Source organism: Pocillopora verrucosa, chromosome 13 (genome assembly GCF_036669915.1).
Source record: "Pocillopora verrucosa isolate sample1 chromosome 13, ASM3666991v2, whole genome shotgun sequence".
NCBI classification, from domain to species: domain Eukaryota; kingdom Metazoa; phylum Cnidaria; class Anthozoa; order Scleractinia; family Pocilloporidae; genus Pocillopora; species Pocillopora verrucosa.
Window position 1 is genome coordinate 7243036 of NC_089324.1, and position 14013 is coordinate 7257048.

The following is a 14013-nucleotide window of genomic DNA, read 5'->3' on the forward strand; positions in this document are numbered from 1 at the left end:
TCCATTAAGGGATTCCCCTTAACTCTGTCCGCGATAGTACATTCGATTCCGTTGGTGTCTTTTCCAGAGCATTTCCAAATTAGGACTTTGACTAACAACCAATCACACGTTACGTACTAATATATTATAATGCTAAATCGAAAGTAAACTCAGTCCTCGCAGAAATAACATAAAATTATGTCACTTTTTATTTCTAGCCGATGAGCCGACCAGAATTGGCAATCTGTGGTAGAGATTTTTGTGAGTGTTAAATCATTTTGCTTTCTTAATATTTCCCAGTTCTTATAATTTAGTTATACTCTTACATTTACTTTTTACGCTTGATAACATTTCCGAGTTCTTCCTGACTATTATGGCGCGAATTAATAAGTACGTTGGCTTTACATAATCTATGTCTTTTTATTGCTTTTCGGTTTGGAAATCATTTTGAAAGGCTTCAAATTGCCCCGTTTTCTTTCGATGATGCGATCGAATGAGCATTAATGATGAACGGAAACTGCTGAAATCGCTTGATCGATCGATCGGTGTAATAACGAAGTCAAACACAAGCGTGATCTGTCTGTGGCGGATAATTGCCTCCATCGGGTTGCAATTGATCACTAAAGAAGAACGGTTAATTTCGAATGCCTCGTGATTGTATCTCGTGATTGTTTCTATGCTAAGAGTGTAGAGTCTTGGATCTTCCAATTGTTGTCTTGTCTGTGGTGAAAACTGAAAGCCCTCTACTAAAGCTCGTACAACACTGTGTAGAGACACTTCACACTTTATTATTTTACACTGTTTACAGAAAAAATAACTCAACATAACATGATTTACAATGATATAGAAAAAATAAAAACAGAAATTAACTAGAAGAAAGAATGTTTAATCGTGTATAGTGACCAAAGTAGCCAATGAGCTTTAGAGTTTGTCACTGTCATGTGTAGATATGAGTTGGGGTTGGCTGCATGTTAAGTATAATTTAAAGATATCTGAAAATGTTTGTATGATCTTTGTATGTATTCAAAGGGAACAGAAGAAATGATTCTGTGGTACTCAAAGCTAATGAAATTTAACAGTTATTCCAATTATATGTTATGAAATCATCAACTAATTCCCAATTTCTTCTTTTTCAGGGAAGCGTGAATGATCTGTCCATAATGGATGAAGATGGTATAAGAAGAAGGTACCAACAGTGCAGTAGCATTTTATACTCAATTTGTGGCTTGCCTCGCTGCTTTTAGGATTTAGTATGCTGTCAACTCTCACATTTCATTTCGTTATGTCTATTATTTAACCCTTTCACTCCCAAGATCTCATTAGTAATTCTCCTTTCTGTCTGCCATGCTATTCTCATGATAAAAGTTGGGAGAATTTAGTATAGGATCAGCCAACTATCTTCTATATAATTATTTTCTCTATTCTCTTTACTTTTCTGCTTGATGTTGATAATGTGAGGAGGGATCGTGTCTTAGTCACTCTTTGGAGTCAACTCTTTAACTCCCTTGAGTGACCATGAAATACCAAATTCTCCTAACTAAAACTAACATCACAAGAACTGTATAGCAGACAGTAAGGAGAATTACTAGTAAGATCTTGGGAGTGAAAGGGTTAAATAATAGACATAACGAAATGAAATGTGAGAGTTATGAATATTATAGAATGATTTAGTTGTTTTGACTGTTTCACTGTTTTTGTTTCTGATTACATGTATACATAGTTGGAGTGGAGGTTCATCCTCTAACAAAGTATCATTACATAGGCAGTTGTCTGACAGGAATGACACCATGCTTAAAATGCAACTCCTGGTGAGTATTATATCCCTAAGTCTTGTGGAAACAGCTGGAATAGGATTGTCATAATTGTAAATCATACAAAACCAAATTTAATTTGCCATGGGTAATAATCAGAAATCTGCCCAATAGAAATTTGCATGCCTGAGGTTTACTTCATGCTTGCTTTAAAGAGGTGTTCTACCACTAAGAGGTAGAGCATCAAAGCAGTCAGGTCAGTTGGAGAACATTGGAGTGCAGGGCAAAAGTCTGTGGTTTGATTCTTCATGGGGACTGAGAATTTTCCATGATGACTCAGAATTTCTCATGAGGACTCAGAATTTTTTCAATTCATAGTCCAATACATGTGAAAAGACAAAAAAAATATCTTACCATATTTCATCACCAAGTTAAAAAATTCACCATATTTTTTATTCTATTTATACACAGAACACTTAACCCTAACCTTGATCTTTACTGTATACAGGATGTGTGTAAAACAGTGCATGTGAACCTAGCAATGACCTAGCTCAATGTAGAGTCTTTGTGACTGAGTGGTAGTGTATCTGAGCAAAGCATTATCAGGGGCTAAGGTACTTAGAAATTTTTCATTCTCCCACTGTCATAGAAAAACCAAAAAGGAACTTTTTATACATCAATATCCAAAGAAAAACACATAATCCTATATATTCTATCTGATTTACTGGAAGATATATTTTCAAGAGAAATATATTAAATATAAAAAGAAAAAAATGTTAACTCTTTGATTTCAAATTTAAGATTTTCCTGGTAATACTATCCCTCTCTCCTATGGATGGTACTGAGAATATGGGAGGGGTATACAGTAATGTAGAGTTTAGAAAGGGGGGAGTTAAGTTACAATTTCCATGCATTGTAACTCAAGAAGTGGGGAGAAACACTTGACTAAGTCTCATGTTTCTCCTTACACTTCTTTCACGCTCTAACCGCTTCTTGCATGCTTTACAACAGAACAGTCAGCACTGTCAAGGTGCTAAAAGCCAACAATCACAAGTTGTTTTGGGTCACAAACTTTTATGTCTCATGTGAGAAAATTTAAGTAATTCAATATGCAGACAATATCTGCTGTGATTGTTTCCTGTGACTTTCAATATATAGTTTCCAGGCTTGGTCCCTTACCTCTCAAGAACAGGAAGCAAGCCATAATATTTGCTATATCTCATGTGTCCTATGGGCAAATCAACATAAGACAACCATAGCAGTTTTTCAGGGAGGGAAAGCTTTACACATAATAAGGGTCACTTGTTTGGCATCCCTCTCCAAGGGAAATGACTTTTTGGATTGGTTATGTTGTTCGTGCAAGAATTGGCTTGACATGATGGATTGCAACCTTCTTTAATCCAACCTTTATACTAACACCTTCATATTCACCATGATGACAAAATCGTGCTCAAACTATAACCAAAATTCATAGTGCTCCTAGCATATATGATGTAATAACAAATCTGTAACAGTCAGCGATCCTAAATATACATGAAAAATATCAGTATGCCACTCTGATTGGTAGAAAATCCATTATGTATTATCCGCCAATAAACCCATAGAAAACTGAAACATTTTCTTGTCCTAAGAAATGGTGCCACACAGCTCCAGAGATTCTGGACTAGATTTCCCAAAGCTGCTCACCGGGAAGTAAAAGTTCACATGTTTTTACTTCAAGAAAATTGTAGCAACAAACAAACAGGGTTTTCATTCTGTAGCAAAATATAGAAAACAAAATATTTAAACGTAGAACAGCACCCAAGAAATATCCCTGAATTGAGATAAATGTTAGACCTTGTGGAGATTGCAATTTCTAAGGATTCAACAGGTTGAATGAAATTTGATGGTAATGATTGCCTTGACAGCTTGTCCTTTTTCCCCATTTCTTGATTCATATAGTTTTCATGAGTAGGGAGTGATGTAAAATGAAGCCCCGCTCATTCGTTTATTGATGACTTTGCAACCAGTATAGCAAATTCACAGTCATTTTTTTTTTGTGAATGCAGTGTTCAAGGCTTCCACACCTTGTAAAGGACTTTGATTGGGAAGTTAAGAATGAGTTTGCAAAGTCTCTTGATGATCACAAAGAGAATGGCAATGATTGGCGATTGGTAGCTTCTCGGCTTGGCTTCTCAAATATCATACATCGACTGGAAAAAGTCTCCAAGCCAACTATTGAACTTCTCAGGCAGTGCACTACAACAACCTGTAAAGATCTGTTGGAGATTCTTGTAGATATCAATAGAAGTGATGTGCTGGATGATGTGGACAAACATTATATTGAGAGTAATACCAACTCTATCAGACCACCACATCTAAGATCTCCCACACAAGAGAGTGATTATGGCGAAAGCACATCTTCTGGTCTTTCGTGGTCATTGCAAGACTCTGGATGTGAAAGGTAAGACAATAAACTGTTTTATGTGAAAGTGACCAATCAGAGTGACTTACATTTGCCAATAAAGAAAAACCTTTTTCATCATGCTAGGCTTTCAAAAAATCTTTCTGGAAATCTACTCTTAGGGATGGGTTTTTTTTTTTTTTTTTCAAGTGCTGTCAAACTCTTAACAAAGAAGATCTAACACCATTCAACAGCAAGAAATATAAGCTTATGCATATATGATCAAAATGTGCCTCTTTTTTGCAAAACTTGCAAAAGCAATGATCGATATTTATCCTTTTATATTTATACTAAAATTGTTTGCATGCTATTAAGACTTATAAATTTTTGTTGAATAGTGTTAATTTGGGCAAACTTGTGACCCTTTTCCAGAGCAGATAAGCTGCATCACTGATTTGTTGTAAAAAATTGGAGGCTTAAAGTTGTGCTTTATATGATGGTGTTGCAGTGATTTAGAAGAAGGATTTTCTGGTGTTTGATTTTGCACCATTTCTGTTATTTCACACAGAATTGGTTTGTACTCAGGAGTACATTTTATCATGTAGCCTTAACATTCAGGTCAGGGTTCTCTTTAGGAGGACTGCTGTTTTGACAACCTTTGCCACACATCTGACTCAAATTGTGACTTTGACGATGACATCTCTTTGAAAAAATGAGTCACTGTTTATGACAACAATTCTTGGTAGGACCAGAAGTACCACTGCTCTCACTTACACCATCAGACTACACTATCAAATTGTTATTTCAGATGCAGAATTTATGTACAATTTTATGCTAATTAGGAAGAGCAGAGTTGATTGTGGTTGCTCTCAAGTAGTGGCCAGTCAGAGAGGAGATGCGAGACCACAAAGATAGCAGTGGCAGATCTAGGGGAGGTGCCTGGGAGGGCCCAGGCTCCCCCCTTATTTTGGGTAAAAAAAAAAAGAATCGCAGAATAAAGAAAAGCTGGCAGGGCAAGTGAGTCAAAAACCCAGCACCCCCTTCCCCCCCTGAGCTCAAGGTCTGATCTGCCACCGGATAGTGTTTTCACTAAACTTGTAAGCTAATCAAAGTGTATTGGAAAGTATCTTGTGTTAAATGTTAATTTGTTACTTTGTTTCACAGTAGCACATCAGAGGTGGTGGCAGAGGAGTCAGATGAAAAGGGTGAGTGAAAATAATATTTGAGCTGAGCAACATTTACATGGTAACACACCACAACTACCAGAATTAGAGTGTGTCAAAAAAAAAAGTGGGTAACAAAAATTGAACTACAACATGTTCTGATTGATAAACAATTGAGCCAGCCTTCAGGTGAATCTGAAATGAATACTCAATGCTCTTAATTTCCAGGATGTTATTTATTTAGCAATTCTCCCATCTCATGATGAGTTCTTTTACGTGTAAAATACACAAGCGTAAAATGTGTTCAGCACGCCTTATTTTGAACGTTGTGAAGCGAGACTGTCCTCTTCAAGCGTGGAACACAGACAGGTGTTAAAATCGTTTTCTATAACTAGTCTATAAGTCATGAATAAGAACCCTCTCCCAAGCCTATTGAATTTTGGGCTATCTTATCAGACGAGAGAGCCCCTCTCTAATTAAGCTCCAGCTTTTAATTATTCAGTTTTTTGCATTCCTTCAACCTTCCATTTTCAGTGTCTCTTATTAGGCAAGCCTATTTGTAACCGAATGTCATGTACCTCGCTCTGTAACTACCATGTTTTTTAAATGCTCGGAAGTTCAAATTGTGGTCCTATAGTTTTCGAAAAAAACAAAAAAGCTGGTTATGGTAAGCTGTAGAAAGCAAAATTAAAAGAACTTGTTTTTTATTCATCATCAGGTGAAGATTTTCACTCAGTTGAATCTCAGGAGTTTTGGAAAAACATTCCTGGAACTAAAGAACGAAAGGTACTGTTTTCATGTACGGGTACATGTATCGTTAATTGTGTACTCTACCCTATAGCTTTTTTTTAACGTTTAATTGGCATATGAGAATAAGAAAAAAATTGCAGACGTTGCCCGTTTATTGGAGGCATTCCATTAAAAAAATGCTGAATGGTAATACTGAAAATTGCATCCATGAAAGAAGATGTTATTTAGTTAATAACACTTGCATAATCGGAGAAGAAGAACTCCGAGTGCTTCCAATCGGGTCGAAGCTAAAACCTTCCAATTAGTACTTTGAATAGTCTACCACTGAGCTATAGGTGACTCGTGACAGGCTTAGCTGTTTAACTGGGTCCATGATGACAAACCATGTTTGCAACAGCAGCCGCTGAATAAACAAAGTTCTTAGTTTCCAAAGAAGAAACCGTTGTTCTCTGCCAGAGGGCGATTAGAACCCTTTCAATAGACAAACCACTGACTGGGGTGACTGTTATCCAATTAATTTTGAAAAGGCATGCATCAGCCAATTTTGTAAAAGGCTTTGCATCATCTCAGTTGTTAGAGGCTAATGGGCTGTTGTTGCGGATTTTGCCGTTACATTCGGGTTTCACTTTTCTAGAGATGGAGCAATTTTTGTCAAGCTGCCAAGAACACTTGTCCGAAAGAAATTCAGCAGGGAAATGTGCAGAAATTTCTCAGCAAACTGCTCGGCCTTGAATATGGTAACACAGATGGTAAGTAAATGATAAGGTGTTATTATTTCATGTTCGGTTGCGATTACCTGGAAGTACGTTACGTAAGGTTTGGGTCATACAATACTATTCTTCATGACGCTCATTAATGCCCCTGGGTTACCTGACTTTAGACTTTATTTTGCTAACATCTATGCATTCCGTCATTGTCATTATCATTATCATTGTCGTTATCATTGTCAGTCAGTATCATTATCATTATCATTATCATTATCATTATCATTATCATTATCATTATCATCATCATCATTTTCATTGTCATTATCATTATAATTATCATTGTCAGTATCATTATCATTATCCTCATCATCATCATTGTCATTATCATTGTCACTGTCATTATCATTTTCATTGTCATCTTCATCGTTATCGCCGTCGTCGTCATCGTTGTCGTCACCTTCATCGTCATGATCGTTGTCGCTCTCTATCAACTTATTACTATCTTATCGTTATCGGCGCTGCCATTGTCATCTTAATAAGAATCATCATTGTCATCTCTTCCAGTTTTCACTGATGATAAGAAGGAGCTCTTCTAAGCCAAAGGAATATCTTGCACAAATGTCGTCGAGACACCTATTGTCACGATCAGTTTATGTTGATGGTGGCTTAGATTACATGATTCTCATAATTTCGGGTTGAGTTCGACCAAATTGCGTGGGAACTGTTGATAGTACACAGGTCACATTTCTTATTGTATCTCGATTGTATTAATGAAGTTCCGTGTACCCACATAAGGTCTTTTATCAAAGATTTTGGCACTGAATTTGTCTAATTCTCTGTTTCTTTTGTTCATGGTGCTAGCAACTGACAACATCAGACTTAATCAGTTCTTGGAGTTGGTGGCGCTGTTTGGCCCTTTCAAGCCAGGACGAGAGGGATGCCTGCAAAAGGTGCTCTTCAATTGCCTCAGATAATTGTTTGTGTCTAGATGAGAAAGAGACAATTAAGGGATTTTTTTGCGCGTAATAAGTACGTTACTAAGGTTTCAGTTTGAAATTGGAAGGAAATAGGGAGGTTAAAAAAACCACGACGGCAACGGCAACGGGAACGTCGCTAAACGAAAGATTTAATGAGCAGAACAATGGCTGTGCACGTGCGTTATGGTAACTTTCTTTGTATCCTCTGCAAAACTAGAACGTGAAATGACCAAACTTTGCGTTGTATGGAGAACGTGAACGACGCTGGCTTATTTTTTAAATTTCTTTTCTTAATTTAACGCTGTTTTCCATATTCAGTTTCGAGATAGTTTTGACAGTGAGAAACAAACTAAATTACTCTAGAGTATTGTGAGATTTGTAGGTTAGATATAAGTTATTTTTTTTAACCGACGTTGTCCACGGCGTTACCGTGGTCGTTCCTAAAATTCCCTAAATTGGGGTACTTTGCTTGCAATGAAAGTATTTTAACCCAAAAATAGTCGATTGCAAGCACTATATCCTACACCCATGGATTTCAATAAAAGCCGCCGGGTTACCGGCAGTCTGCTTCCGCCTTTAACCCTTTACGCCCTAAGATCCGTATGTATATTCTCCATACTGTCCTCCGTACATTTCCAAAGAGGCTGGCAAGGAGAATTTGTTTCACAATCAAGAACTGCTTTAGTTGGTGATCATCTTCTCTATTCGCGTGACTTTCATGTTTGAATGAGGGGTGATATTGTAAGGACAATATAGATGCTAGTCACTCATAGGGGCTGAAAGGTTACGACCTCTCACCGCCTTCTGTGTAGCCTGTCAATGGGCTTTCGTGTTTGGGTTTCGCGTGGGCTTACACACGAGTGAGTTACTTCCCGGTAGGCCATTGGTTTTCGAATTTCCTGCGTTTAACGAGGAACGTAACATTCGGAATGATCAGGAATGAGAGGCAAATTACAGAGGTTTCAGTAGTAATTACTTAAACAGCACTCTCTTCGATAACTAGAATGCTGGAGAGTGCATCTCCGATCTTCCGGATTTCAAAATTTTTTCCGGGGAAACATGCCCCCAAATACAGCCCCCTCCATCCTTGGGGAAAGAGCCTTACAGCCGCCCATTACACAATGGGTAGCAGCTCATGGAAAAAAAAATATATTGAAGGCCCCTGTATATTATACGGTTTGTTTAATTTATTGATATTAGTTGACAACCAAACGCGACTACCGTGCCAGGAATTCATCACTCAAAGGCTTCACATGGCTAGAATGAATATAGGATTAGGACGCGGATGAACATCTCACTTCGTCTTTCTCTCCTGCATCTACGCTTTTCATGTGTTTTCTGTTCCTTGTTGACGATTGACGTTTATCTAATCAAGTTTTCATTTTTGCTAGAAAAAGCATAGAAAAGAAAAGGAAAATTCAAGAAGAATGTTCTCTAGTTTTTTTTTTTTTTTAGCATTTAGCAGTGTAGAATTTTAACCTCTTTGAATTTCTCGCCCTAATGGTCCAGAGTTTCAGTCTCTGGAAACATGTTGTAACAGCTGTACAGTAGAGTTAACTTTCAATCATCTGACACAAAAGTTACCGGCCGAAAAGTTAACTTTTTCGACTTGTTTACGATAATTATTTTTCTCTTATTCTTTTTTTAAGATGTATGATTTGATGAAGGACTCAATTTCAGTTCGAGATGACGGCAAAAAAGAGAGGTAAGTGTAACTCGTCAAGGAAGGAGGATACCATAACTGTTAGTTATCTTGGAGCTGTTCGACGTAAGCGGTGACATTCCTCCCTGCCCCATTCTCCCCACGGTCACACGTCCCAGACAAAAATTAATGGTCATGAACTATATCAGAGGGATTTCATTTGCTATGTGACTTGTAGAAATACCAGCAACGATGTACCACATGCTCGTTTCGTTTCGGTGTTTTCGGAAACACAGAGAACCTCTGAAACTGCACAGTTTCTGTTTTCAAAAACAGTCTTCCAAGTTTTCAATAATTCCGTGAAAAGGAATGTTTTAGAAAATGACTGTGATACTACAAGTGCCCGGATTGGTCAAGAACCTATCGGTTATTGTGCCGAAAAACCCATAGTTTATTTATAAAAGTAATAGACTGCACTCTCTATAGGTTTACTGGCGTAATAAGCGAGGTGAGTTAAAACCTCTTTCAATGGAGTATAAACTGTATCAGGATTTTGGTGTTCTTGTAGTTAACTTCATTCTTTAGTAATAGTGGTATTGCATACCATAAACAACTCATTCCGTTATTCTCTTTAATTTTATTCAAACACTGTCTTTTGTGCGCCCTACCATTCGACGATCCCATAGCATCTTCCCTGTTGCATCCCCAAACCTATTTATGCATTCATCATCGGTCAAATCATGATATTTTGTTGGTTATGCATAATTGTTAAAAGTCAGAAGTTACCTAATGTTAAAGTATCCTTACAAGTTGGTTTGCAGGTCGAATGAACGAAACCGAATCAGACGAACGCCTTAGTGACCAGATCCCAGGGCATTTTCTTCTCCGGATCAGTTCTTCCAAAGCTCACGATGGTGTATTCGTACTTGCCGTTAAAACAAGGGATAGAGGCGTGGTTCAAATTCAAATTAAGGTAACTGACATTAATTGCAAGTGGAACGAAACGATCGTTTGAGCGTTGTCTTCAAATGAGCCAAAAACACCTTTGGACGCCGCAATTTTAAGAACATCTTTGTAACCTGGCCGCATACGCAAATGCGCGCTGCACAAACAGCTAGTACCTTTGCTACAATTTTATTTACAGCAGCTCAATATGTTTCAACAGTTCTCCATTAGAATAAGAAAGAAGGCTTTTTGGTACGAAACCCGTTGTTGGCCAGGTTCCTAAGCGAGGTTTAAAATAGCGGCGGCCGTACTAAAATTATTATGCTCGTTCGTAGACAATTTCGGAAACGTCAGGCTTCTCTTTGGACGCTCATATCGTGATCTGAGTTTAATTTCACAAATTCTTTTGAGATAGTGATGCTGAAAAGTGAGCCTACGTCTCCTTATAAAAAGGCAATTCTCTATGACTCGGGCTTAAAACAAGACACTTTTTTCGCACTTACGTTCTTTTCCTTGTGGTGCAAATCATGTTTCGCAACGTTTTCATTATTAGAGAGACTTACAAACCAGCAACCTTCTGCTTGCGGACAGAGAATTCAAAGATCTGAAGTCACTCGTCGATGCTTTGAGGCGAGATGTTCTCTTGGAAAACTGCAAGCAGCTTCTAATCAATCCATGCCCGGGACTGCCGCTTAATGCTATTTTCACTGGCTATGTAGATGCTAAACCAAGACAAAGAGGTCGCGGGCGGGGGAAACCTCGAAAGTGATCAAGTTCAAGTCGACTAAAAAATATTCGTGATTTCCTTCTGCATGAGCAGAGACCATTTCACTTTTTTCCTGACTGACTGTCAACCTTGCTGAGGTTAGACTTATCTTGGCAGTTCAGACGAGAAAGCTTGAGAATTTTGTATAGTTTCAACAGTTTGCGTTGGACGTTTTTTCCGTAAAAGGACCTACATTCGTAGTAATGGTGGAGATCTGTGACCAGTTATACGAAAAGCTTTTCTTTGTGCATATACAAAAACGCAAAACAAAAAACGAAAAGGAAAGGAAATCACCATGCTTTTTTGGTAGGAAATTACTAATAATTTTGCTCCTAAATTGAGAAAAGAGTTTTATTTATTTTTATCCTGCGTAAAGGTGTTCTTGCTTGATTTTTAAGTTAAGCTTTTTAAGTTAAGTTATTGGAGAACTCGGGAACTTGTCAAAGAGTCGTTTTTAGGTAGACCCTAGATAATGCCAGACTTCAAATACGAGTATATCATTAAGAAGAGTTTCAAATTAGCGTAGGTGTTCAGATATTTATTTTATAACAGTTGTTTTCATAAGTATTTCTCAAACTCGTTGATAATTCATGCTGAGAAAACAAAGGAAATTACAACCGTGAAGGAGGTTAGGATATGTGATCTTAATTATCATAAAATTTGGTGAACTTTCGCTTTGATTTTCTCCAAGAATTATTACTGGTTTGAGAAGCTATATCAAACATTCGAAAGGGTGTTTCATCCGATATCCAAACACCTTGAGGTTGGTTAAAAAAAACTCAGCTGCGCCTCGTTTTTTCAACCACTTCTCGGTGCTTAGATATCGGATGAAACCTCTTCCTCGTGTTTGATATATTACAGCACTGTTGGTTGTTGCAAATGCGCGCAGCTCATTGATGAACATGCGTGCTTTCGTGTGTTACTATGAAAGTAAAGATAGGATCGACCTGATGTTGTGTGCAGTGCATTTTATGACATAAATATAAATAAATAAGTAAATAAATAGACTTTAATGGCTACCACAAGTACTAGTGGACCCAGTAGTTTAGATTGTGGGCCAGGCAAGATAGAGAAACAAATATTTCAAATAAACACAAAGTACTTGAAAATCACAACTGGTGGGAGGCAAACCAGTTCGCGATTTACACAACGCAACCAACTAGTTGTACTCGGGGCGACCGAGAACATATCCAGTGAGTCAGGATGGAGGACTTGAACCCGGGACCATCAGAGTACAAGTATAGCGCCACTTGGCCACGCCGTCTCCTCAAACATTAGTGAAGTTTGTCTGAGAAAATGGTCTATTTTATCTTATTTTGTGATCACGTAGCTGATTCTTATGAAACCCATCAAAAAGTGCAATAAAGCAACCAAAGCGCAGGAAACTGAATGAATTGCCGGCCAGTGAAGCGTAGACGAATTAATTTATCGCAGAATAAAAGCAATGGCGCGGAGAAACTGAGTAAAAATTACCAAACTGATGGTGCAAAGAAAACTAACCAGAAATAGCGACATAAGAAACATAACTTTCCCCCAGAACTGTGGATTCATTTTTGACTGAATAGGGCCTTTGCTGCCGACAAAGTTAAGACGCATTCAGTAGAGATTTGTAATGTTATTATACTAGATTTATAAGCACACGTTTTGGAAAATCTTGACAGCCTCACCGATTACCGATATTCTGGGCGAAAAGACTGAAATCTTCACATGAACATTACAGACCGCAACGAAACTTCTGTCTTTCCATAAAAAAAATTAACTCAGAATTTCGTCTCTTAGCGGGCCAGTCGGGTTGTTTAGCTCAGGAGAAGAGGCCAAAATTTCCGTAGAAATCAAAGCTCACTCAAACGCGACAGAAGAAAATTCAATTGCAAAGAGCACAAACGATGCTACGGAGTTCCGCGGAACCCTTTTCAAAAGAAAGACGTGAAGCTTTTGCGGATTCAATTGGACAAACCTGTTGGAGGGTCTCAAAAAGGTCATGGCTTTTACGGCTAACGGTTAAATTTTTGGCCAATTTACGGCTATGGGTCAATATCTTTCCATTATTGTCACAAAATGTTTTTTACGGTTAACTTCTGTTACGACGAACGGTTACACTTTATCAATTTTTACGCCAATTGGCTAAATCTTTTGGCTGTTTTACGGCTAACGCTCAACCCCATTGACACCCTCCTTTTAAAACTATAATCAACAGAACTGTAGCAAAATAAGCGCGATGTTTTCTTTATTTACAGAATTTACTTCAAAAATATAAATCACCTGAGAAATTATACTGAAACAATTTTCGTCTCAAACTCAGTGAATATTGTTGAATTATCCTTTCGACTTCTTCTCGAGGATTACTCAACAGTATTCACATCAATTCGCCTTCAGCGAATAATTGTTAAATATGCGCAATCCTCAACCAATCAGCGCACGCCTCAACCAATCAGCGCACGCCTCAACCAATCAGCGCACGCCTCAACCAATCAGCGCACGCACCTCTATAATCGCCTGAGCAATATACTTAATGTTCGTATAATTCATATCGTTCAACTTCTGTTAAAAAATTAAAAACGAATCATCATATGTCTGTTTAATTGAAAAATTGACTGCCTATGTTTTCGATTCATCTCTGGGTTCATGTAATGACGACTAAGATCCGCCATGAAACACCGGCAAAACATTCCGCAAAACGAAAGGAATAACCTTAATAGTAATAACAGTTCACGAGTCTCAACGCGTTTAAACACATCGACCACGAAGGAACTCCAACCCCCAGTCTCCTGATCCGAAGTCGGACGCCTTATCGAATAAGCCACGCTTCTTTGCTTTTGTTTTGGTATTTCGTTTATGGTTTAACAAACGGCACTTCTGTGGACTGGAACACAGGTAACCAAACATAGGCACCGGGAGCTTACGAGCCACGAGGCCTCTTTTAAATTTCTGTCACATAAAACCGACTTGG

At 38.0% G+C, this 14013-nt stretch overlaps 1 protein-coding gene across 1 annotated transcript; it reads left to right on the top strand.

The window, feature by feature from the left end:
* The first annotated feature begins 143 nt into the window (after positions 1 to 143).
* Positions 144 to 12439, top strand: LOC131773765 (uncharacterized). Its single transcript, XM_066160846.1, has 11 exons — positions 144 to 240; positions 1116 to 1165; positions 1700 to 1787; positions 3779 to 4173; positions 5278 to 5318; positions 5995 to 6062; positions 6661 to 6775; positions 7595 to 7683; positions 9360 to 9415; positions 10163 to 10325; positions 10851 to 12439. The coding sequence occupies exons 2-11, from the start codon at positions 1140 to 1142 to the stop codon at positions 11064 to 11066; spliced, it is 1257 nt and encodes a 418-aa protein (XP_066016943.1). The 5' UTR covers positions 144 to 240; positions 1116 to 1139; the 3' UTR covers positions 11067 to 12439.
* The last annotated feature ends 1574 nt before the right edge of the window (positions 12440 to 14013 follow it).